Below are 27366 nucleotides of genomic sequence, written 5' to 3'. Positions count from 1 at the left end.
GCTCTAGTCATAGGTATATAAACGTGTACAGGAAAATTTACAGCTATAAGTGCATGTTTGGAAAGATGATTGACCTGAAGAAGTGGTAAGTCTACAGTGTAGAATCATGACTAGGGTCTAAATCAAACGGAGTCTATGGTCATCATGGGCATGAACACTGCATATTTAATGTCACTTATTCTCAAAATACTGAAATTAGACGCAAAATAAATACAAGAGAGCACTGAAGAATAGTTTTATCTTAGTTTAAAAAAATCAAATTGAGAACCGTGACATACATTATAATCTCGACGAAGCTGAGATATTCGTGAATGAATGAAGGAAACAATAAATTATCTATATCCACACTGAACGATAATTTCTCTTAGAAAAAAAATGACTGAATTTGATAATATGGACGATTGAATCTCAGCTAAGTGCTTGAATATTTATGGTTTATGTGTTTGACCGTGTTTCTGACGATGTTAGTGTACTGTTGACGAGTGCAGGTATTCGGAAATTCGATGCCCACCACAATTTTCTCACACTATCGTCATTTGTAGTGAAAAATAAAGATTTCGTATTTTCTCTCAATAGTTGGAAGGGAAATAAAATTGCCGAAGATGACATAACTATTGGGTCATTTCGATTTTCATAACATTTGTGTCGTAGCATTTTCAAAGTAATACACAACAGTTGTTCACTACATCACTCGATATCAGATTACAGTGAAATGTGTCGTGAAATGACCACAAATTTGTTTCACAAAAATATCAATTATTTAGGTCAACATATGGAACTGATATGATTTGATTAACTAAGACAAAGATAGATAATCAGCATTCCTAAACGTATTATGCACAATGAAACATTGTGAATTCCTTTCTGTTATTCGTTGATTACCACTCTGTGTTCACTGTGTGTGAATAAACCACTGTCTCTATTATCTGGTTCGTCTATGTCAACAGTGATCTAGACTGCTGGCCAATTATCTCGAACCTAGTATCGTAGTGTGATATGCCAAAATGTATTATCTAGTCTATTGTTAGTGTATGAAGCGTAGAGTATTGTCGTATTGATTATCGAGTGTCGTTTATTTAATAATGCATTGAATGGAAAAGAGATAGAAGTATATACAAGACATAGATAGTCTTTGAGTTATGCTGCTTCTACTAAGAAGCACACATAATGACTGACAAGAAATGTTTTCATTACTAACGACAGATCAGGGAAGCTGTTACACAACACAACTGTAAGATAAACTCTCTGTGTACTAAGAATTCAAACATACTGACTTCCGACATGACAGAAATATCAACTACCGATATTTGAAAATACCATGGTAAAACTGAGTTACGTCTATTTGTGGGGTCGAATGTGAAGAAACAGGATTTCGAAGTGGAAAGAAAGTAGTCCTTCAATTATCTTATTGCTCTCAACATTTATACATTCGATATCACCTTGTCATGAAACTCGACATTTGACTTCATGTTTCCGCACTCCTACTTTCAATATAATGAGTGGTGTTGAGACAAACCTCGGATTATTCCACCTAATGGTAACTAGCAAATACTCCATGTTTATACAATTGATTGATCACTGGATAGTGGTCAATGTCATGTGTGTCAGTTCGTTCTTGGTGCAGATCGAATTCTATCGACCACGTTGCAATGTGACCACTAGTCTAGGTGAATCGACATTGCGTGCACTATGTTGAGATGGGATGGTAGTTGTAGGTGGTCGACAGGAGTTCTTGGACCTAGGTTTTGTGCTACTTAGCACTCGTCAGTAAGGTCTACCTGTAATCTTGAGGGGACTAAGGCTACCTGACTGATTCGATCCCATATCACCATGTTTCACAATCAGAGAGTTTACCACTGAGTTATCCGAGCCGTGACTGACCTCCTTTAGGGATCAGATGTATTTTCAATTGATTGGTCACTGGGTGGCACCTGAAACACATGAAATTGATCACTTTTCCGTTCAAACAAATGAAAATTGGAAAGTGAAGTGAATTTATTTCATTTACATGTACTTTATAAATTCATCCATTTGTGGTGATACAGAAGGTAGCTTACACTAGAATTACAGTATGCAGGAGTAAAGCTTATGCATGTGAAAGAAAGCTATGTCACTGACTAATGTGTGGACAGAAATGGATGTCGGTAGTAAGCAGATACACAACTGGCAACGAATTAATTACTGGCAATAAGTCATTGGTCAACGGACACTCCGGTCACACAGTAACAAAACGTGGAAATCAAAAGACATCAAGAATTAGTTTGATATTCAAAGGATTGTTATTTTGAAAAGATAACTTCAATTGAAAACAAACATACGAATTGGGCGATTTTCACCGGTGTACAGGAGTGATACGATATATGAAATGCAAAAAAGACAATTGCAATAATGATTGATTTCGGTACACAACAATTCTTCATGTTGTTCTGTACAGTGGGCGTCCAGGGTAATTGCCTCTGAAATCAGGTAAGAGAAATGAGACTTGAGTAAGTGAATTGACACGATGAGACTAAGTTGATCAGTGATTTTCTCATATTGATTTATTATGATTATCATTAAAGTTGAAACATCCACACATATTCACACTGGTTACAATCAAAATCATCAACAATTGTTGATGATATTCATGAAACTACTTGTAGATATCAGTAGGCAGATTATACGTAGAAATTTGAAAGGAGATATTCATCATCATGTCAAACACTGTGAAATATGAGTAATGGAAAATCCATTCTCATATTCATATGAATTCAATTGATTGTAAAATATGGTGAAATTCATAGTCACAAGAGTTGATTTCGTTCAACAATGAGTACTTTGTTGATGACCACTGATTCATCGTCAATTACGTTACCATTCAGTTACATTCAGTTACGTAACTACAACAGATGAAATATGATTTGAGAGACTGACCAACTACAGTCCTAATCATAATAGGGAAGTTTCAAACAAACAATCCCAACTGAATGATTTGCATTGGTTTACAAAAATAGGCAGTTGTTGTCACGGAATTAAGGATGCTAGGCAACAATTTCCAGGATAACAAATGTTTGTTTAGGTAGCAACGAGAATTTGTGCACACAAATAGATGTAGAGTGTATGAGCAATATTGGTAAACAACATCCAAATCGAACTCCACTACAAACAACATCCGATCAGAACGCAATTATACAGGGAAGCTCAGGTCACAAATCAGTCAAGCAAATAGAAATGATCTTGATTATGACTTACCCAGGACCATAGTTACACACAATACTTAGTCCGTATGGGAAATTCGGACAGTCCGTAACACCACATCCAACATCCGTAGTGTCTTCCCAAACAAGCTGCAATGAACAAAAGGACAGTCAGCTAGTGAGTAGTGTGTTTGAAGAGAACACAGTCACATAACTCGTTCACATAAATCAACAGTCAAAGATCACAACGATGAGAAAGAATTGGTTTGTTGGACAGAGTGTAAATCGTCTTTCTAACACAGACAAGAAGCGTGCTAACGAAAACTGCAACATTTACAATTTGTGTGAATGTGACAACGGATAGTTGGATACTACACGTAGCTATGTCAGACTGCTTCATGAAACGACCACAATATCACTACTAACCAGTGTCTATACGATTTTGTCTGAAGTAGTTACTTCAACAAGAATGCTTTGTTGTTGTGTTAATGCTTACCTGAGTATAATGACCACACTGACCCATACGACAGGTTCTCGTGTAGAAGTCATAATTCTTGTATTCGTCCAACCATAATTGAAATCCGCTTGATAGAAATGAACAAACAATAGCAAACAATCGAAACATGAATCGAAACATTAGGAAAATGAGCAGTCAATTACAAGAATATTATCACATATTTAAATGTGAAGAAGAAGAAGAATAAGGATCTCACTACACAGGTGTGCACGTCAATGAATATCATGTGATTATCACACACTGATTAACTGTGATGATGATGATACCCATCGACTGTGGATATTTGATTTAGTAAATCATGGTATATGAGATATTTGACAGTTCACCGTTTCCCTGTTCCACACAGATGTGAGTACATTTTCGACAAGCATGTGAATATCTGGATACGAAATCCAGATTATCTCAACACACAAACTACATCGTTGATCTATGTCGATTAGATCAATATAACACTTCTGTGAATGCAGAACACATGCTTACAAGTTTATGAGTTGAACACATTCATATAGTTAACACAATGTATATGACACTTACGTTTTGATGTCTGTCGCACCGGCCCAATTCTGTCCAACATATTGGAATTCCGGTATTTGACGATCAGCATTTGTATCATGTCCAACACGACATTGATCAGACAGAATTTGTGCTTTCCTTTCCAATTCCACATTCCATTTCTGTAAACATTTGGTCAATTAATGAGCAAATCAATCGGTTATTCAGTCAATTGATGATGTTATCATTGCTTTATTTACGTAAAATCGATGGGGCAAATGAAGTAGTATCAAATGTGACTCGTTGTCATCAGTGCCGTCACCTTGACGTGACATAATTAGGAGATTTTCGTTTTGTCAACTAGTCAGTCAGAAACTGTAACAAATTGTTTGTGTGTTATGAGTTCATGTGAACCATGTGAACGAAGTTCCTTTGCCTATCACGCACCATTCTCTCCAACCTTCATATCACTAACCACACTCACTCAAACACAAACAAATACACAGCTAAGAACACTGTCTACAACCACACAATGTTTTCGATCAGTGACTTATCTACTGAACAACACATTACACCATCAGCTTCATTTCGGTTGTCAAGAGAATAATACCTGTAGTCAACCACAATCAACCACCTTCTCTCTCTCTCTCTAGCTCTCTCATCTTTGATCTCTGTTCACAGTGAGACTAGTCGAAGCGTACACTGAAATCAAATTGTCTCAATCGAAACATAATTACTCAGAACACTCAAGTTAAACAATCATTCTACTCACCAGTGGTTTTATGGAGACTGCTATCGGTTGTCCAAATAGCTGACCATTTCGAACAGCTTGTCTTGCTTCATTGTGAAGAGTTAACAATTCATTTCTCATCGCATCATCCAATTTCGCATGAACACAGCAACACACAAGTAAACACAGCAACAACACGACTGATGAAAAATTGGAATTGGAAGACATTTCGATGTGACCAGAATTTCACAGCTTATCTGTCTTGTTTAATCACTTGTTTACTCTAGCATATATATACACACAGTGAGATCTGGTTAATCAAAATAAGTCATGGTGACTAGACTAAACTAAACACTCATAAGTGTCAATTTGTCTTATGAATGTGGGATTATATTTGTGCAGAATATTAATCATCGTGTAATCAGGTATGAATCAGTAGGCTAAAGGGAGGTGTCTACATAAGACGATGGTATTGAGAAAATCTTGATTGAAGTTTACTCATAGGGTTTGTACAATAATGTGGGAATGATTATCAGTTTGTGGGATTATGGTTCACGAGTGACTCATGCTTCGTGACAAAACACAACATTGACTGATAATCCCATGAAATTTTATTCAGATTTTGCTGTCTTGTAATTAAGATTGTGTAATGTGTGATATTGGCAGTTATGTGGAGTGACGTGTTTTGTCGTTTTTAGTCGATATCAAGTGATAGCATGTGTGGTTTGAGTTGATGACAGCTGACTGACTCGTCTAGTTGGATGCACGAATCGTGATACGATTTGGACACCCCACAAACCACATTTCTCCCATTGATGTTGAACGGATGTGGCTTGTTGAAGTCGATTGATGTTTTCGTGGATGAATGCAGAGTGAAATCGACCAACACGATGGCATGTGGAACATGAGATTTTCCCCATGTATATGATATTTTAGGGAATGAATTAGATTCAACTCCCATTTACTAATGTTCGTTTCACAGGATACAAGTTCTCGATGAGATGTGGCATCGAAATTCGATGTTGATTTTCACTGAATATGTGACAATCGTAGTATGTGTTACAGATATTGCTTTCTCACATTTTGGGCGTCAAGCAATTGCAAAGTGAAGATATGAATCAATGATGCTGAACTGATTTTCTGTCTCATTTCAGCACATTGTGTAATCGATAATTCAACCCTTAGTATCCTAGTAATCATATGCGGAACCGGATTTATGAATGAATGTATTCTATTAATTGAAACGAACAGAATTATGTGATACGGGAATGATCAACTGATTGATTTACTTGCTGACAAACAGGTGAATTTCTGATCTCCATTGTCTCCATTGAGATGTGTTTTGATGCAGTAATATATGTATGTTCCACTATCTGTTGTCTATTTCATTGCACAACTGTGTGCAAATGAATATGTATAATGGTTATCAAATCCACAGTGAAGATGTTTAATATGCAAAAATACCAGATGCTTATTAAACTTTTCGTGTTTAGAGAAATATATATCAAATAAATACAATTCTCCTGAACATTATCCGTTCTCAAACGTCATTAGAAATACCTTTTTTGAAATATAGATTGATTAGCTTACATCATTCAATAAATATCTTGCTTCATGACTCATATGCAGGCCATTATGAGATTTGTACGAAGATTATTCTTTTCAATAAACTCTCTCCAGGTTCATAAACTATAGTTTCGAATTAATGCCCATGTAGTTGGTTATGTTTAAGGAAAAATACATTATTTGAAATTACAGCACGTGAATTTAGTATTGCTTGTAATATGCGATAAAATGAAATCGTAATATTTGAGATGACCGACACCATCAAGTAAGCACAAAACGCTAAACGGTAATAAAAAGAAAGTAAGTCTATACATGTTGATAAGTCGTGATTTCCAGAAAACGTCGTCGTGCGTCTCTGTGGCAAAGTAGATATTAGCGTGTAGTGTGAAAGTATTTTACAGCGGAAAGAGGATTGAAGTAGTGAGAACCTTTAATTAAGTTTATTCGCATTCTCATTGTTCACACTTTCATTGTTTAATTAGTAGATGACCCAAGTGTTAGATCTTTATACTCATTCCAGAGAAACTACCATCTGTTGTTGTACGTTATGACATTTAATAGTTATTGCTAAAGAGTCATACTTTGTTCATATGCACCAATTCTGCATATAACATGATCGTGTTTAGAGTTTGATTTGATGTTGGTGTTCTGTGGGATCTGATAGTTCGTGCATATATAAGCCAACACGTGTCTGAAATGGACTGTGCGCTGTTATGTGCTGTCTGTCTGTCTGTCTGACTGACTGAACTGAACTGACTGACTGTGACGTATTATTAAGTGTATACCAGTATAATATGCATTGGTGGACGGCGCCAATTTTTCGTGGTCACAGTGTGAGTACACCAATAGTTTATGCAGTACCTCGAAGTCTACTAAAAATTGATTGATTTCAAGAATAGGCACGGAAATATTTTCTGTTTTCCTAATTTCTATTCGTTCAGTATCGTGTATGTAAACGTTTCTACTTGTGTTTATTTGTTGTACATATAATTGATATAAACATTATCAAATACTGGTTAAAAATACTCCGTTCATTGTAATCGACATATTACAGCTTCTCAGTATGCATTCACTTGTTTACTTGTTATTGATTACCGGTTCGCATCAACCTGAATATGATAGCAAACAAGTTACATTCCACATCCATAGGAAAACTGTAATACAAATTTGATTGTATGATATCTTAACTCACTTACTTACTTACTTTCGCCTGTTACTCCCAACGGAGCATAGTCGCCGACCAGCTTTCTCCAACCCACTCCGTCCTGGGCCTTCTTTTCTAGTTCTATCCAGTTCTTGTTCATTCTTCTCATGTCTGTCTCTATTTCTCGGCGTAATGTGTTCTTTGGTCTTCCTCTTCTCCTTTGACCTTCAGGATTCCATGTGAGGGCTTGTCTTGTGACGCAATTAGGTGATTTCCTCAAAGTGTGCCCAATCCACTTCCAGCGCTTCTTCCTGATTTCTTCCTCCGCTGGAATCTGATTTGTTGTCTCCCACAGTAACTTGTTGCTGATAGTGTCTGGCCATCGGATCCGAAGTATCTTGCGTAGACAGCTGTTAATAAACACTTGTATCTTCTGGATAATGGCTTTCGTAGTTCTTCACGTCTCCGCCCCATATAGTAGAACTGTCTTGACATTTGTATTGAAAATTCTAACCTTGGTGTTGGTTGACAATTGTTTTGAGCTCCAGATGTTTTTCAGTTGTAAGTATGCTGCTCTTGCTTTGCCGATCCTTGCCCTCACATCTGCATGTGATCCACCGTGTTCATCAATGATGCTGCCCAGGTATGTAAAGGTTTCCACATCTTCCAAAGCTTCTCCGTCAAGTGTAATTTGATTGGTGCATATTGTATTGTATCGGAGAGTCTTGCTTTTCTCTTTGTTTATATTGAGTAAATAATAATTCAAAACACAATAGGAATTCCAACGTTTCAAATTTTACGGGAAAATAATAATTCAACAGAAGACTGTTTTCTTTTTTTTCCTGCTCATACTCCATTTTGATGAGGTTTCCATAGAAAATTACCTCGAAATTCTATCTTCGATACAAAAACAGAGTGTACCATCAGAATTAAGCCTAGCGACAAAATTTGAACAAGTTCAGAAGCTTAACAATCGAGTGGTTTTCAGTCAATTCAGTAGTCCTTTTGACAAGCAATCATAACTACACTGTGAACATTGATTCCAGAGGGCCAATTTCAAAATAATTTATTCAATTAATAGAATACATTCATTCATAAATTCGGTTCCGCATATGATTACTAGGATACTAAGGGTTGAATTATCGATTACACAATGTGCTGAAATGAGACAGAAAATCAGTTCAGCATCATTGATTCATATCTTCACTTTGCAATTGCTTGACGCCCAAAATGTGAGAAAGCAATATCTGTAACACATACTACGATTGTCACATATTCAGTGAAAATCAACATCGAATTTCGATGCCACATCTCATCGAGAACTTGTATCCTGTGAAACGAACATTAGTAAATGGGAGTTGAATCTAATTCATTCCCTAAAATATCATATACATGGGGAAAATCTCATGTTCCACATGCCATCGTGTTGGTCGATTTCACTCTGCATTCATCCACGAAAACATCAATCGACTTCAACAAGCCACATCCGTTCAACATCAATGGGAGAAATGTGGTTTGTGAGGTGTCCAAATCGTATCACGATTCGTGCATCCAACTAGACGAGTCAGTCAGCTGTCATCAACTCAAACCACACATGCTATCACTTGATATCGACTAAAAACGACAAAACACGTCACTCCACATAACTGCCAATATCACACATTACACAATCTTAATTACAAGACAGCAAAATCTGAATAAAATTTCATGGGATTATCAGTCAATGTTGTGTTTTGTCACGAAGCATGAGTCACTCGTGAATCATAATCCCACAAACTGATAATCATTCCCACATTATTGTACAAACCCTATGAGTAAACTTCAATCAAGATTTTCTCAATACCATCGTCTTATGTAGACACCTCCCTTTAGCCTACTGATTCATACCTGATTACACGATGATTAATATTCTGCACAAATATAATCCCACATTCATAAGACAAATTGACACTTATGAGTGTTTAGTTTAGTCTAGTCACCATGACTTATTTTGATTAACCAGATCTCACTGTGTGTATATATATGCTAGAGTAAACAAGTGATTAAACAAGACAGATAAGCTGTGAAATTCTGGTCACATCGAAATGTCTTCCAATTCCGATTTTTCATCAGTCGTGTTGTTGCTGTGTTTACTTGTGTGTTGCTGTGTTCATGCGAAATTGGATGATGCGATGAGAAATGAATTGTTAACTCTTCACAATGAAGCAAGACAAGCTGTTCGAAATGGTCAGCTATTTGGACAACCGATAGCAGTCTCCATAAAACCACTGGTGAGTAGAATGATTGTTTAACTTGAGTGTTCTGAGTAATTATGTTTCGATTGAGACAATTTGATTTCAGTGTACGCTTCGACTAGTCTCACTGTGAACAGAGATCAAAGATGAGAGAGCTAGAGAGAGAGAGAGAAGGTGGTTGATTGTGGTTGACTACAGGTATTATTCTCTTGACAACCGAAATGAAGCTGATGGTGTAATGTGTTGTTCAGTAGATAAGTCACTGATCGAAAACATTGTGTGGTTGTAGACAGTGTTCTTAGCTGTGTATTTGTTTGTGTTTGAGTGAGTGTGGTTAGTGATATGAAGGTTGGAGAGAATGGTGCGTGATAGGCAAAGGAACTTCGTTCACATGGTTCACATGAACTCATAACACACAAACAATTTGTTACAGTTTCTGACTGACTAGTTGACAAAACGAAAATCTCCTAATTATGTCACGTCAAGGTGACGGCACTGATGACAACGAGTCACATTTGATACTACTTCATTTGCCCCATCGATTTTACGTAAATAAAGCAATGATAACATCATCAATTGACTGAATAACCGATTGATTTGCTCATTAATTGACCAAATGTTTACAGAAATGGAATGTGGAATTGGAAAGGAAAGCACAAATTCTGTCTGATCAATGTCGTGTTGGACATGATACAAATGCTGATCGTCAAATACCGGAATTCCAATATGTTGGACAGAATTGGGCCGGTGCGACAGACATCAAAACGTAAGTGTCATATACATTGTGTTAACTATATGAATGTGTTCAACTCATAAACTTGTAAGCATGTGTTCTGCATTCACAGAAGTGTTATATTGATCTAATCGACATAGATCAACGATGTAGTTTGTGTGTTGAGATAATCTGGATTTCGTATCCAGATATTCACATGCTTGTCGAAAATGTACTCACATCTGTGTGGAACAGGGAAACGGTGAACTGTCAAATATCTCATATACCATGATTTACTAAATCAAATATCCACAGTCGATGGGTATCATCATCATCACAGTTAATCAGTGTGTGATAATCACATGATATTCATTGACGTGCACACCTGTGTAGTGAGATCCTTATTCTTCTTCTTCTTCACATTTAAATATGTGATAATATTCTTGTAATTGACTGCTCATTTTCCTAATGTTTCGATTCATGTTTCGATTGTTTGCTATTGTTTGTTCATTTCTATCAAGCGGATTTCAATTATGGTTGGACGAATACAATAATTATGACTTCTACACGAGAACCTGTCGTATGGGTCAGTGTGGTCATTATACTCAGGTAAGCATTAACACAACAACAAAGCATTCTTGTTGAAGTAACTACTTCAGACAAAATCGTATAGACACTGGTTAGTAGTGATATTGTGGTCGTTTCATGAAGCAGTCTGACATAGCTACGTGTAGTATCCAACTATCCGTTGTCACATTCACACAAATTGTAAATGTTGCAGTTTTCGTTAGCACGCTTCTTGTCTGTGTTAGAAAGACGATTTACACTCTGTCCAACAAACCAATTCTTTCTCATCGTTGTGATCTTTGACTGTTGATTTATGTGAACGAGTTATGTGACTGTGTTCTCTTCCAACACACTACTCACTAGCTGACTGTCCTTTTGTTCATTGCAGCTTGTTTGGGAAGACACTACGGATGTTGGATGTGGTGTTACGGACTGTCCGAATTTCCCATACGGACTAAGTATTGTGTGTAACTATGGTCCTGGGTAAGTCATAATCAAGATCATTTCTATTTGCTTGACTGATTTGTGACCTGAGCTTCCCTGTATAATTGCGTTCTGATCGGATGTTGTTTGTAGTGGAGTTCGATTTGGATGTTGTTTACCAATATTGCTCATACACTCTACATCTATTTGTGTGCACAAATTCTCGTTGCTACCTAAACAAACATTTGTTATCCTGGAAATTGTTGCCTAGCATCTTTAATTCCGTGACAACAACTGCCTATTTTTGTAAACCAACGTAAATCATTCATTCAGTTGATATTATTTGTTTGAATCTTCCCTATTATGATTAGGACTGTAGTTGGTCAGTCTCTCAAATCATATTTCATCTGTTGTAGTTACGTAACTGAATGTAACTGAATGGTAACGTAATTGACGATGAATCAGTGGTCATCAACAAAGTACTCATTGTTGAACGAAATCAACTCTTGTGACTATGAATTTCACCATATTTTACAATCAATTGAATTCATATGAATATGAGAATGGATTTTCCATTACTCATATTTCACAGTGTTTGACATGATGATGAATATCTCCTTTCAAATTTCTACGTATAATCTGCCTACTGATATCTACAAGTAGTTTCATGAATATCATCAACAATTGTTGATGATTTTGATTGTAACCAGTGTGAATATGTGTGGATGTTTCAACTTTAATCACAATAATAATAAATCAACATGAGAAAATCACTGATGAACTAAGTCTCATCGTGTCAATTCACTTACTCAAGTCTCATTTCTCTTACCTGATTTCAGAGGCAATTACCCTGGACGCCCACTGTACAGAACAACATGAAGAATTGTTGTGTACCGAAATCAATCATTATTGCAATTGTCTTTTTTGCATTTCATATATCGTATCACTCCTGTACACCGGTGAAAATCGCCCAATTCGTATGTTTGTTTTCAATTGAAGTTATCTTTTCAAAATAACAATCCTTTGAATATCAAACTAATTCTTGATGTCTTTTGATTTCCACGTTTTGTTACTGTGTGACCGGAGTGTCCGTTGACCAATGTCTTATTGCCAGTAATTAATTCGTTGCCAGTTGTGTATCTGCTTACTACCGACATCCATTTCTGTCCACACATTAGTCAGTGACATAGCTTTCTTTCACATGCATAAGCTTTACTCCTGCATACTGTAATTCTAGTGTAAGCTACCTTCTGTATTACCACAAATGGATGAATTTATAACATAGTCGTAATTGAAATAAAATCACTTTCCAATTTTCACTTGTTTGAACGAAATAGTGATCAAGGAACTGACGCACCTGACATTGAACACTACCCGGTGATCAATCAATTGTATAAACATGGAGTATTTGCTAGCTACCATTAAGTGGAATAATCTGAGGTACGTCACAGCCCCACTCATTATAGTGAAAGTAGACCCCACAAATAGACGTAACTCAGTTTTACCATGGTATTTTCAAATATCGGTAGTTGATATTTCTGTCATGTCGGAAGCCAGTATGTTTGAATTCTTAGTACACAGAGAGTTTATCTTACAGTTGTGTTGTGTAACAGCCTCCCTGATCTGTCGTTAGTAATGAAAACATTTCTTGTCAGTCATTGTGTCCTTCTTAGTAGAAGCAGAATAACTCATACACTATCTATGTCTTGTATATACTTCTATCTCTTTTCCATTCAATGCATTATTAAATAAACGACACTCGATAATCAATACGACAATACTCTACGCTTCATACACTAACAATAGACTAGATAATACATTTTGACATATCACACTACGATATTAGGTTCGAGATAATTGGCCAGCAGTCTAGATCACTGTTGACATAGACAAATCAGATAATAGAGATAGTGGTTTATTCACACACAGTGAACACAGAGTGGTAATCAACGAATAACAGAAATGAATTCACTTAGTTATTCACTTAGTATTGTTTGTTTGGATCTTCCCATCGATGTGTTTAGAGTCTGCAACTGGTCAGTCTCTAATTGGCATATGTGCATACTGTGCGTATTGCCTCGCTATACCTTAATTCACAAGCATGGTAAGCAGAGATGGATAGTGGCTAGCAGTGGAATCCAGGACGTGTGTTTCGTCCTATTTGGGACTCGTCAGCTGAATGTACCTGCATCTCAGAGTTGATGTTCACTCTGGGACTCGAACCCAGTACCCTCCCTTCAAACGCCATCGCGTTATCCATTCGGCCACTGAGTCCTGATAGCCACTTGCTTATGCAAATGGGTGAAGTTTGAATTCACTTAGTATTGTTTGTTTGGATCTTCCCATCGATGTGTTTAGAGTCTGCAACTGGTCAGTCTCTAGTTGGCATATGTGCATCAAAATATAAGAGTATGCATTGGAACGAACATATTCGAAGATGCAAAATCGTAGGAATCAAAGATATGAAGCTAATGTGAACGAGCGAATTTTTGTATACGGGATTAAATGTAGTGGTTGTAATGCCAAATAAATTTATAAGTGAGACATCACTACAACGTGAGAGTGAAAGAACACAAACTTTGTTTGAAGCACATTCCAAAATTCAAAGATGACTTCAGCAAACTCGAAAACAAGTAAGATTAAGAATTATATTCAATAGAGTCAGTCTTCATTCTTCAGTAATAAGGATAGTAGGTTGCTGAACCTGTGTTAATCCTGACAGATTTCCTTCCAGTGAAGGTCCAGCTTCTTTTTGAAAATGTTCACTGATGGTGCTGATACCACTTGTTCTGGTAAAGCGTTCCAATCATTGACCACTCGATGAGAAAAACGGGACGTCACCTTTAGTTTATTAGATCGCGGTTTCAGAACCTTCTTGCTATGACCCCGGAGATTATTAGTGCTGGAGGGAGCAAAAAGATAAGACATATTAACACCCAGATCATAATTAAAGATACGAAATGCCAGTATAAGGTCACCTCGCGTTCTACGATAAGATATGGGGAAAAGATTTAGACGTTTTAAACGCTCATTGTAAGGGAGTTTAGAAAGACCCTTTACGAATTTTGTCCCTACACGCTAGACACGCTCAAGCGATTTAGTATCCTTTATCAGACAAGGGCTAGCTGCTTGGATACAGTATTCTAAGTGTGGCCTTACATAGGTGGGATATAAAATTCGAGACATCTCCTCGTCAAAGCATTTAAATGCTCTGCGAAGCGACCATAGCGCGCGAAAGCCTTTGGAAGCAACCGCATTGCAGTGCGTAGTAGTTTTTAAGTCGTGACTTATAATTACTCCTAAGTCTTTGTGCTCATGAACGCGTGGCAGAGATGTACCATTAATGGTATAATGGTAACTAATATCGTGCCCGATGTGCATGAACACGCTTTTCCTGGAATTAACTTCCAGGCCCCAATCATGAGCCCACCTAACTAATTCGTCTAAATCTGCTTGTAGATAACAACGATCAGTCTCATTTCTTATTGTTCTCCAGATTTTAACATCATCCGCAAACAATAACGTCGACGACTTAAGCAATAAAGGTAGTTCATTAATATACAGAAGGAAAAGTAAAGGGCCTAAGATGGTGCCTTGGGGTACACCACTTTTGACCGGTTTCCATTCGGATAGAGTTCCATTGACCCTTACTATCTGTCTGCGGTCACATAAGAAGCTTTCTATCCATTCATGTATAGCATCTGTTATTCCAAAGCTCGAGAGCTTTTGCATAAGACCTAAGTGTGAAACCTTATCAAACGCTTTGCTAAAATCTATGAATATCACGTCGACAGACTGGCCGTTGTCTAGGGCAGCTGTCCAATCCTCTCTCGCAATGAGTAAGTTAGTCAAGCATGAATGCTTGTTACGAAACCCATGTTGCTCGGGAGTTAACGGATTGTACGAATCTATGTGGCTTAGTAGCTTAGCCCGAATTAATTTTCCAAGTAACTTAACTACAATACTGGTCAGGCTAACAGGCCGGTAATTAGATACGATCCGTCTCTGACCATCCTTAAATATAGGACTAACTATGGCGTCTTTCCGGTCTCTAGGTAGTTGAGCCTGTGAAAGGGACATGTTGAAGAGCATCGTGAGCGGTCTTGAGATAATGTCCGCAAGCGACGACAGTAAACGTGGGTCAGGCCACACAATTAGTTTCATTGGCACAAGAATCCACTAAAGTGGTTTCAGTTCTTATAGAGAAAAATTCACAAGTGATGCCTTTCACATATGGGCAAACGCAAACGGTATTAGTGAGAGTGACGGAACACAATTAGTTGTCTCATGCCAACTAATAATTAATAACTAAATGTCAACTCCTTATTCCATTTAACCTGTCACCTATTATCTGAACAACGGATATTCTAATCTGTTGGTTTGTTTGACTATGTGATGAACAATTGACTTGACCGGCACAATAAAATAAACGGTCATTTTTAATTTTGTCTGTTTATCTTTGTTTAATGCATTCTGTAAAATGTTTGGTTCGTATCATTTATAAAAATTATATTTTCATCGAAAATTCACTAATCAGAGGCGGCATATAATCGCTGAAGCTTTTTCTATCTCTCCTCAAACCAACGTATCGGCACATACAACCTGATAACTTAACATACTTCTCTTTACAAACCAGATTTCTCATACACACTACAGAAAAATTTCTATTTTTAACACTGTTAACCTACCCAACAATGATTGGCTCTCAACTACTGTAAAACTAGTCCTCAAATTATGACGAAATTTTCCGTAAATGTCTGATGCTATTTGATGAAATTTCTGTCATCACATCGATGCAATAAGGTTTGCAATTTCGATCAATGAGCTATCTACTGTACAACACATTACACCAACGACATCATTTCAGTTGCCAACAGACTAATACCTGTAGTCAAACATAATCAACTATCTTCTCTCACCCTCTCTCTAGCTCTCTCATCTTTGATCTCTGTCCACAGCGAGACTAGTTGAAACGTACACTGAAATCAATTTGTCTCAATCAAAACATAATTACTCCGAACACTCAAGTTAAACAATCATTCTACTTACCAGTGGTTTTATGGAGACTGCTCTCGGTTGTCCAACAAGCTGACTTTAGTATGAGTAATCAATTTAGTCACCATGATATTCATTCACAAATCCACTTCCTTCACTTTCATATTGCTATGATGGGATGAAAAATCAAAATTACACCTTCAACTCATTGATATTCCTGTTCAATATTACTTCCGTTTTAATTCAATTTGATGAATACTCAATGTAATGCTTGATTGATTTCCCGTGTAATACTTCACTCAGAATCAAGTTGATTTATTCGGTGTGATGATGGTTCAAGATATGATATAACTGATTTTGAATCAAAGAGAACTAAGTTCAACATAACATACAGCATTCGACTTCATTATAACTTTGTCATAGTGAAATTTACCTAACTAGAAATAAAACTTGTATATATCAAGGAGTGTATATTCGACAACGGTCGTTCAGTGTGTTTTGGGGTGAACAGATGATCAATTCAAGTCAACACTTTGTAGATGGCTTCGAGTCTCGATCGACTATGATTACCACTACAATAAGATTATGCTCCCTAAATCGACTTGGTTCCTTTGATAGCTCGTAAACCAGAAGGCTGTAACTGGTCCAGATAAAGTATATTTATTGGCAATCTGTTGGTATCGAATGAATACCGAGGCACGCTAAAGATTACATGCAAGAAGAGCAGAGCGTAAGAACGTTCGAATGAACAAGATGGATAGCGGAGCGAGAAGTGATTTTGATACAGTTAAACAAAAACGAGTACAGTAAAACAATCACTGGTACAATTGGTTATAATAATAATTGTTTCAATTAAACCAATCGTGTTCTCGTCGAGAAAAGCATGTCACTGCAACTTCACTTTTGTCATCACAACATTAACAACTTTATTTTATTTTATTTTACAAACTGTTTAATCTATCGAGGTGTCTAAATCACACTATTGAGATGTGCACGAAATCGAAGTGTAAAATATACATTAATTAGTTACAAATTTCAACATGTCAGGTATCTGTGGCGTTAACTGCGTCTGTAAGTCTGAAATAAAAAGGGCTTCTTACAATAGTATCGTAAAGAATAAATATTACATATGATAGTGCAAATGACAGCTGTTAGCTGAGTCTAAACTTGATAACAGTTTATCAATAAGCAGAAACGGAACCAATAGCAAACAATATGAAAACGTAAATTCATTTAGTATTGTTTGTTTGAATCTTCCCATCGATGTGTTAGGACTGCAACTGGTCAGTCCCAGAGTGAACATCAACTCTGAGATGCAGGTACATCCAGCTGACAAGTCCCAAATAGGACGAAGTGACGCGCGTCTTGGATTCCACTGCTAGCCACTATCCATCTCTGCTTAATATGAAAACGGTTGCGTTTAAATAAGGATTGAGAGGTTGCACAAAATCGAGAATAACCGCTACAGGGATCAAAAGAAAGTAATTATGATGATGAGTACAGTAAATGTTATAAGTATATTTGAATATTTTAAAGTATTATACTACGAATTAGCACTACAACGTACGCATAGAAATTGATAGGAATACAATTAGTTACTGAATATCGATAAGTAATATAAAACAATAAGCAAAAGAGTTGATCGTAAGAGAATAAGGACAGAGGACGTAAACACATTTAAAATTAACAATACTGAATTTATATACTGTAATTTCAAATAATGTATTTTTCCTTAGACCTAGCCACCTACTTGATCATTCATTCGAAACTCTAGTTTCAGAATTTGGAGAGAGTTTATTGAAAAGAATAATCTTCGTACAAATATCATAATGACCTGCATATAAGTCATGAAGCAAGATATTATTGAATGGTGTAAGCTAATCACTCTACATTTCAATAAATGTATTTCTAACGACGTTTGAAAACTGATAATGTTCAGGAGAATTGTATTTATTTGATATATATTTCTCTAAACACGAATAGTTCAATGAGCATCTGGTATTCTTGCATATCAAACATCTTCACTATGGATTTGAGAATCATTATACGCAATCGAAAGATATCTCAATGGAGACAATGGAGATTAGAAATTCACCTGTTTGTCAGCAAGTAGATCAAATAGCTGACAATTCCCGACTTCTAGTTTCCTAACTAGTGAAATGTAAATGACTTTAGCAATGTTATTGTAATCATGTTAACTGATATCTGTGGTTCAGGAAGTTAATTATTAGATTTTTTCTTTGGTTGTTTAAGTGTTAACATACAACATGAAGTGTCAAATAGAATGAAATGTATCACAGCAAGTCTGATATTATTCACCGTAATTAGATTGTAGTGACCTAGTTTTGTGACGAGAACGCGATTGGTTTAATGGAAACAATTATTATTATAACCAATTGTATCAATGATTGTTTTACTATACTTGTATGTTTAAGTGTGCAAAAGACACTTTACCTTCCGTTGCCTGTGACCCTGCAGGAACTGGAGTACGCTCGGTAGTTCCGCCTGTAAACTTTGGCACGATCTCGGTATTCTTTCGATACCACGAGATCGCCAACAAATATATCATATTCAACCTTCAACAGCCTCTTTTTGGTTTACCGAGGGATCCAACTCGAAATCTGGCACGTGATCATCTTGTAGTGGTGATCATAATCAATCGCGACTCGACGTCCACTACATATCTGTCTATCTCTCTGTTTGTATGCTGTTCATAGTCTACAACTCTATTGACACTAAAATACTTTTGACGCACTCTCTAATTAGCACACTAAACTGTTTGAATTCATTTCACTTCAGTACAAAGTACAAAGGTCTATTCCAGTTCTGAATAGATTTCAATACGATACAATTGACGTTTACTCCATTGGCAGTGTTAGTTCTGTCCTCACATAACAGCTAGTGATGCTGAATGCTAGTGTCAACATTATTTGAAAGTAAATAGTGAGATTTCTTGTTCTAGTTTCACTCCAAAACTACTATTGTTTCAGTTCAGTTGTGTTTACTCAGTGATATAGTAACTTGCTTCTTCACTGACTAACCGATCAGTTTCGCGTTATATCATTCAAAACACGTGAAAGAGAACAACGCAACAAGTCAGTTTGTGCTCTCGATCAGGCTGTTAAAGAGTTCATACCACAATTTCAGACACGAGCTTCTAAGGATAATTTCGACGAACGGCTGCATATCGAAATTTGTGGCCTTGTGATTGCTGGTATAAAGGATTCTAAAGAAAGAAGCATGGCAAACAAATGTGAAGACAAAAAGCGACAATAAATCATCAATCGGATGTTACTTCATTGATGTACGACTGTCTATGTAAAGGAGTGCGTTTTTGACTAGGGTTGTCATAGCTTCTAGGTGAACAAATTCCTACTCGTACCAGTCTCTGTGTACTTCACGTCGGGAGGATTGTAGTGGTTTCTCATTTTCAACAGTCAAAAATAGGGGGTTTGGTTGCAACAGACTGAATGTCGGTTCCACAACAATTGGTTAAACATACACTGGTTTAAGTGGTTGCTTTTTTCTTTCAAATACAAATCATTAAACGTTTTGTCGAAACATTTGCCGTGGTAGTGAGAACCGGTTACGCAGGCACATTTCCAAGTGTCAAATCACTCCATCGTAGAATGATTACTAGATGATAATTGTTTCTCACATTATTCACTACTGCTACAATAGGTGATTCAGGGAATGACACTGACCTATCAATCAAGCGTCAGTGTTTATCACAGAAAGCCAGAACGCTCCATATGTAGATGAGGCCTATCGTAATTTTTTATGGAACTGATTCCCATATTGGTAGTTCTAGGTAAATATATCTGAGCTCCATTTGAGAATAGAAGATATCAGTTGACTATAAATATTTGAGAATCTGGAATCGAAGAAAACTTCAATAAGTGTTTCCCAAAACAGGCACTGCAACGTTTGAGTATGGTAGACGAAATAACATATTTGGTGTCTATGGAGACACTCAACGAACATATCTGTCGCATTTACGAGTGTTGAGAGACGTTTATCATAGTTAGAGACAAAGTGAATATTACGTGAGTACCCTGGAATATTACAAGACGTGAACTATACTTCACATCATATGCTCAAAAGTCATTCAAAATGAATCGAACGACTGAATATTTATGGGAAGTGTGAAGTGATGCAAAACTCCAAGTGAAATAAGTTCAAAATCAGGATGTTGGATGGATACAAACTGGACATTTGTATATTGTGACCTAACTTAATATGCACAAATGTAAAAGATATCTCAATTGCGAACAAAACACATACACGTGTCGATGAAATTTGTTCTATGCACATGATAGTCCGACGAACACCTCGATTTATGAGAAGATAGGACAAATTAAGACGTCCATTCTGCGTCCGGAGCGGTGATATACAGATAATGCGTGGGCACCACTATCTACTTTTGCTGTGCCGATGACAGCTGATCATTCTAACGAAAACCACTTCGTGTAAAGGATAATCCCGTAGTTGCACTTCGAAGACCGTCATGATAATACTCCTCAGTGTGACTCAAGAACTGAACGAGAAGGCGAAATTCCGTTAAGTTACGACAACTACACTCGGACTGTAGGGTATGAGAAAACAAAGAAACAGTCATGACCCAAATTTTCATTACTTTCGCTTATAGATATTCTCATACTGGAACAAACAATCCAATCAGATTATAAGTAGGTAGCGATGAGGATTTCAACTCACACTGACAAGCTGTAAATGATGCATGAGGATTTGAGGGAGCAAGTATGATAGGCTGCGTTTATGAAAACCATCAGTGTATGCTTGCTCACGACCATTCTGTAAATAATAGATGTTGGAAGATCTTAGCTGTTGGTCCAGAGTGACTTCGATTATCTGTGAAACGTATGTGTGCATCTGTGTACAGTGTGTTCGTACAACTCGTTTTGTGTTCGTAAGCACGTCACCATGTTCAATCTTTGTCTATTCCGACAAAGATTAGGTGGGCTCGCATTGTTAAAACGTTCGAATCAATATCTCAATCGGGAACTACCCAACATGAAAGTCAATCATAATTAACAACCTCACAAGTCAATACTCATTCCTAATCCTCGTTCAACATTTCATTCTAGATAATGTGTGAGGACATGGGGGATTACGATTTCTTAATTTCTTATTTAGACACCTTTTTTGGCACTAATGATTTTAGTTGACTATCCTGAAGATAAGTACACCCTTGAAACAACCCTGAATTCGTGAGAATAATTGACATGTGTTGGTGATCTGTTAAATCACATTCATCTGCGTTTACCAACCGGATCTTATCGTGACTATATAAGCAAAGATCTATTTGATCGTTAGGTTGAACAGTAGTGGAATTCCAATCCTTCTCAAATGTCTTTGAAATTTAACTTGTTGGCAATCTCATTGCTGGCATGTTTATTTACGTCCTCGTGTATTCACGCATATGTTAATGAAACGATGCGGGACTACTTCATAGCCATGCACAATGTTGTGAGGCAAGCTGTGAAGTATGGTCTCATTCCCGGACAACCTGAAGCTAGACACATGAATCTACTGGTAAGTAGAATATTCACTCAATTTGCTTATTTATTATTGATGTGTTTATATTTACAGTATGTGTTAAGTGTGTCCATCAGTTATTTTGAGGTAGAATTTTTGATACGTGTTATTCTTACGTTGTGGGATACTAGAATACTTCTGTTCATGGTTTGTCTCTTGTGTTGGGTAACGTGCTAACTATAACTAAACTTCCCTTGTAAGCTCAGTTGTTTGAATTTCAGAATTTGTTGCAATGTTTATTATCCAGGTTGGTCAACCGATAACTTGAAATTTCCAGTCAATGTTGGACCTTTATTAAGTCTACTTTCAGATTATTAAAACCAATGTACTGAAGCTGTTTCAATCAAAATTACTCCCTTGATACCAGATTCGTTAGCTAAGATGGGACCATCTTCACAATGGGCAAAAAGTTATGTATTTTATGGCTGGATGATCGTGTATGTTCGTTATGTCGATGAAGGAAAACGATAGTCTACTTAGTGTTTCAGTGAAATTATTAAATTTTGTTTAAGTCTCCACTTCAATGAAGCATCGAGCCTCGACATAATGCTGCCTATTCGGTTTCCATCCGTTCGTTGTACTGGTAGAAAATATCTCATTTGTTTATTGAGGATTTGTGACTGTCAGGTAAATAAAATTTTCGGTTGGTGTAATAGACATTTGAAAGTTGGCAATCTAAATCAACCGTTTGGCTCACACTTTCAAAACTATGACTGACGGACAAACCTTGGTGACGTGAAAAATTCAAGAATTATTACGTTCGAAGTGCGTTGTCTTGCTTCTTACACTTTTTGAATCTGGTTTTATGAACATTCATGTTTGTCTACTTGCTTTGTGTATTCTTCTGTATACTATGAGCCTTATGTTTGTATCAATGGATACAGTGTTTTCAGCATTTCCATTTGGTTTTAATGATACACACGATTGGTGCTGCCCGCTCTGATACCACAGTCTTTACATATCTCAACATCACTCTATATTGAAGTAAGTTAACTCAGGAGATTCGGAGGGGAACTTTCGCAGTTGATGACCGACTGTCGGACGAAATACAAATGACCGACACATGTTATTTCAGTATCATGACAGTGATGCTAAAGATTCAAATTTCAAATTATATAATTCTTTCCATTGGTATTTAACAAGTGAATAAATTGATATTTACAGAAATGGAATACGGAATTGGCAAAAAAAGCACAAAATTTTTCTGATCAATGTCAACTAGGACATGATAAGGATGAAGAACGGAAAATACCGGGATTTGAATATGTCGGACAGAACTGGGCTCTTACACCTCGATTATTAATGTGAGTTTAACTTGTGCTTTGCAAAATATGGATTACTACAGCCCTTAGAAATTAAAGCATGAATTCTGCGTTTCTATAAATATTTTACTCATCTACTTGGTAGAAATCAGAATCGATAACATATTTTAACCATTTCAGTTTGTTTATATCCTGGAAACCACCAAATATCTGTATGGTGTAAACAAAATGAGGACACTGACGATAGAATTTCTTAAACATACTCAATTGAACAATTCCACCTCTCACGGTCCATGTGAATTTATTATTAAAAAAATGAAGAAATAAATTGAACTTCTAATTGAGGCTGTGATATGAATTAGGATGGAACAGAAACAATAGAGAAATGACTTGAAGTGACTATTATAAAACACTGATCAAAATCGCATCTTAACGCAGAGTTCATAGAGTTCGATAAGGCTACAACCTAATGAGACTTTGCCGAATGTAATAGGTCACGTAAGTGGGGGGGTGATAAGACGATCGTATATCAGGATGTAGACACATTTCTCTAAGAAAATAGAGAACAACAGATAATCTTACGTATTTCTAGTGCAAGTGCCCCATGACTATCGAAATATGTGGTTCATTTAGTATATTCAGAAAATTCAAAAACTGACAAGTGAGATTATACTTCTTGTAATTAACTGTCAACTTTTTTCAAATTTTCGAATTCGTATATGCATCGTCTTTTATTTGTTCATTTATATGAAGTGGATTTAAAATGTGGTTCGATGAATCCCAGAATTATAACTACAACACAAACACTTGTATCAATAATCAGTGTACGCATTATACTCAGGTAAGCATTGAAACGACAATAATTATTTTCATTGCAATATGCAATTCTCTGTAAGTCATTAACACCGACTGATGATATTTTGGCAGTGCAATAAAGCAGATCAACAATGGTTGCTCGTGGTATCCGAATATTCGTTGTCAAATGAATGGAAATTTGAAGAACCCTAGGCTCGGTACACACTATTCATGTTGAGGTATCTGAATGATCAACATTTTGTTGATGGAATGTCTTTTTCTCTGTGCTCTTTTTCATAAGAATTAAGTGAATGATAAACAGGTGAGATTTCACTCGAATCATAGTGTATATTCGGTCTGTGAATTTCACATATCTTCAAAGTAATTGGTGACTGACCGGAAAGCTCTTTACTGCATTTGTCTATTTCAGGTATTCAAATTGACTTTTAAGTGGTATAACAGTTGTCCTACTTCATTGTTAAGTGTCAGCAATACTTGGTACATGCTTTGATAATCGCGTTGGTTGTTGATTTTATATATATGCAGATGATTCATATTTCTTGTATATGAAGATTGATCAATTTTGATGACTCGTGTGAATGTAATGATACTTCCGAATAATGGCTCCTTACTGAATGTTTATGCCACCATATAGTCAGTTTATGTGAAAGACAGAAAAAACAAACCAAACAGTTGAATTTGGACATTCACAATCACTTCATTTCATCATGTTGACATAATGAAATGAGAATGTTCGTTTGTAATGCAATATTGAGGTGTAGATAGTTTTTCATCGCAATTGTCTTGCCTATTAGTGATAAACGTATACTAATCAATCCTGACTACTTCGAATTCGTCTTCATTTTGAACATTATTGTCTACAATTAAGATCAAATTGACAAGTCCTGTATGATAAATCTTAATGTTTGCCGTGATGCACTACTTCTTCGAGTGGATATCAGGAGATATGCAATCAATTTATTATCATGCAAACTGTTAGTGTGATACAGACGTTGATCAGTTTCTGAAGAGAAAGTATCAACGTTTAGTTGACATTGAATCGTGCTCACATAAATCTCGTTTTCTTATTATACCTCCAAATATTCTCTTATCAGCTTATTTGGGAAAATACTACCGATTTTGGATGTGGTGTTACAGAATGTAAAAATATGCTGCCTAATCTAAATGTCATATGCAATTACGGTCCTGGGTGAGTGAACGTCATAATAAATTTGATTTGCCTGAGTGATTTTTATTCCGTTATGTTGAATATAAGATTTATTGAAAAATACAACTTCAATGTGGAAGAAATATGTTCTGATTACTGTGCAATTGCAGTTGATTTCAAAGCCTTTTAACATCCACTCTACAAGCATGCATTCTGTGATTATCTTAACAATGAATATATACATATATTTAAATTCAATAAGTATTGTTTGTTTGAATCTTCCCATCGATGTGTTAGGACTGCAACTGATCAGTCTCTAATTAGAATATGTGCATGCTGTGCGTATTGTTTCGATATAGCCTTAATTCACAAGCATTGTGAGCAAAGATGGATAGTGGCTAGCAGTGGAATTCAGGACGCACATTCCGTCTTATTTAGGACTCACATATGCCAATTAGAGACTGACCAGTTGCAGTCCTTAACATCAATGGGAAGACTCAAACAAACAATACTAAATGAATTTAAACTTCACTCCATCGAACAAGCAAGTGGCTATCAGGACTCAGTGGCCGAGTGGATAACTCGATGATGTTTGAAGCGAAAGGTGATGGGTTCGATTCCCAGAGTGGACATCAACTCTGAAATGCAGGTACATCCAGCTGACGAGCTCCAAATAGGGCGGAACGCGCATCCTGGATTCCACTGCTAGCCACTATCCATCTTTGCTTACTATACATATATTTGTTCGATAACAGATAACTTATCAACGACTGACCATTTCTTTCTCTTCACCAACTTATGCTCGTAGTTACATGGACCATTATTTATTATCATCACGCTTCAAATCCTGTCACAAAAATACAAGATTTTTTTAACGATCATCATGGATCACCACTGAATGAATAAAGTTTAGTTGTAACAATAATAAAGTTAAAGTTGACGTTTCCCATCTGATTTACAAGTGTTCGAGCAGGGAGTGAACACCAGTCATGAACCAGATTGTTAATTGATTGAACAAATTTTTAATCTTGTGTATAGAAATTACACTGAATATGGAAAACACATTAGGTCACGTGAATATCGAAAGGAATTTTCCAAGGTTTTAATAGTTCATTCTTTCACATGGTGAGTATGTCTTCATTCAAATCTCATTGTGTAATCTGAACAGTCATATACACATGCATGTTTACGAATATTGTCCGCGAAAGTTGGTTCGGATGATGTAAGTCTGGATGTACAAACATTTTTTAATCTTAACGATAAGACCAAATCATTCATGTAGATCGACTTACTAACTCACCATTTTGCTTAACCTATTTCAGAGGCAATATACTTGGAGTGAAGCCGTATAGAACTGCATGAAGGATCACATGGAGAAGAATCGGTATTCCAAACCACTTTGGAACGTGAATGTTTGTTGGGATATCAACTTTCGGTATTTTGGTTAAATGTATCCAATTTTCTCGATGCTCTTAATGTCTTCTATTTTCGCAGTTGTTTGTGTGTGAGCTATTATGGTCTATTTGTTGACTGCGTCATTTATCAACTTTGGAGTGCATCTACACATCCGTCACTAGTTAAGATAAATATTTCTCTACTGATTAATCATTTCTTTGCTTATGAAACATGTACAGCAGTGAACGTTTTGTTGAAACGTTTGTAAATTTGTCTTGTTATTGGATGCGAGTACTGTTTCATGAATCCATGAAAACGACGCGTGGATTAAGAAGTGGATGTTTGTATGCAAAATAATAAGAGGATATGGTTACGAAAGTATACATTCATGTGTAAACTGATTTCGTTGTGGAATGATTTTGAGATGATTGACATCTGCTTCATTATTCACTACTGATAGGCTAAGTAAATTTTACGGCTTATGAGCACTGACCAGTGTCACCTGACAAAGTCATCGAACAGAATCCTGATTAGTATTGCCATCTGACGTACAAAATGCTCATCACAACCTTGATATGAGCACTCCCTAGATTGGACATACTAAAAGGAATAATCTTGTCCTACGACTGTACCC

The 27366-nt window shown here is 36.4% G+C and overlaps 3 protein-coding genes across 3 annotated transcripts in view; 2 read left to right on the top strand and 1 right to left on the bottom strand.

The window, feature by feature from the left end:
• Positions 1-2416: 2416 nt before the first annotated feature.
• On the bottom strand, positions 2417-5143 carry Smp_154260 (venom allergen-like (VAL) 26 protein; the record flags this gene model as incomplete). The annotated part of the gene is made up of 5 exons (XM_018798280.1): positions 2417-2456; positions 3232-3326; positions 3673-3760; positions 4228-4367; positions 4958-5143. The coding sequence occupies 5 exons, from the start codon at positions 5141-5143 to the stop codon at positions 2417-2419; spliced, it is 549 nt and encodes a 182-aa protein (XP_018653237.1).
• Positions 5144-9709: 4566 nt separating this feature from the next.
• Smp_176170 (hypothetical protein) overlaps positions 9710-27366 on the top strand; it is a gene marked incomplete at both ends in the record, with an annotated part of 30779 nt that continues 13122 nt past the window's right edge. The window contains one exon of the mRNA XM_018798277.1: positions 9710-9895. Coding sequence (XP_018653234.1) covers positions 9710-9895 — 186 coding nt within the window. The remainder of the gene's footprint in view (positions 9896-27366) is intronic.
• On the top strand, positions 22011-25383 carry Smp_120670 (venom allergen-like (VAL) 5 protein; the record flags this gene model as incomplete). Its single annotated transcript, XM_018798279.1, has 4 exons — positions 22011-22109; positions 23277-23416; positions 24128-24215; positions 25285-25383. The coding sequence occupies 4 exons, from the start codon at positions 22011-22013 to the stop codon at positions 25381-25383; spliced, it is 426 nt and encodes a 141-aa protein (XP_018653236.1).

This window comes from Schistosoma mansoni, chromosome 6, assembly GCF_000237925.1.
Source record: "Schistosoma mansoni strain Puerto Rico chromosome 6, complete genome".
Taxonomy (NCBI): Eukaryota; Metazoa; Platyhelminthes; class Trematoda; order Strigeidida; family Schistosomatidae; genus Schistosoma; species Schistosoma mansoni.
The sequence above is the reverse complement of the archived record's forward strand: the minus strand, read 5'-3'. Positions and strand labels throughout refer to the sequence as shown.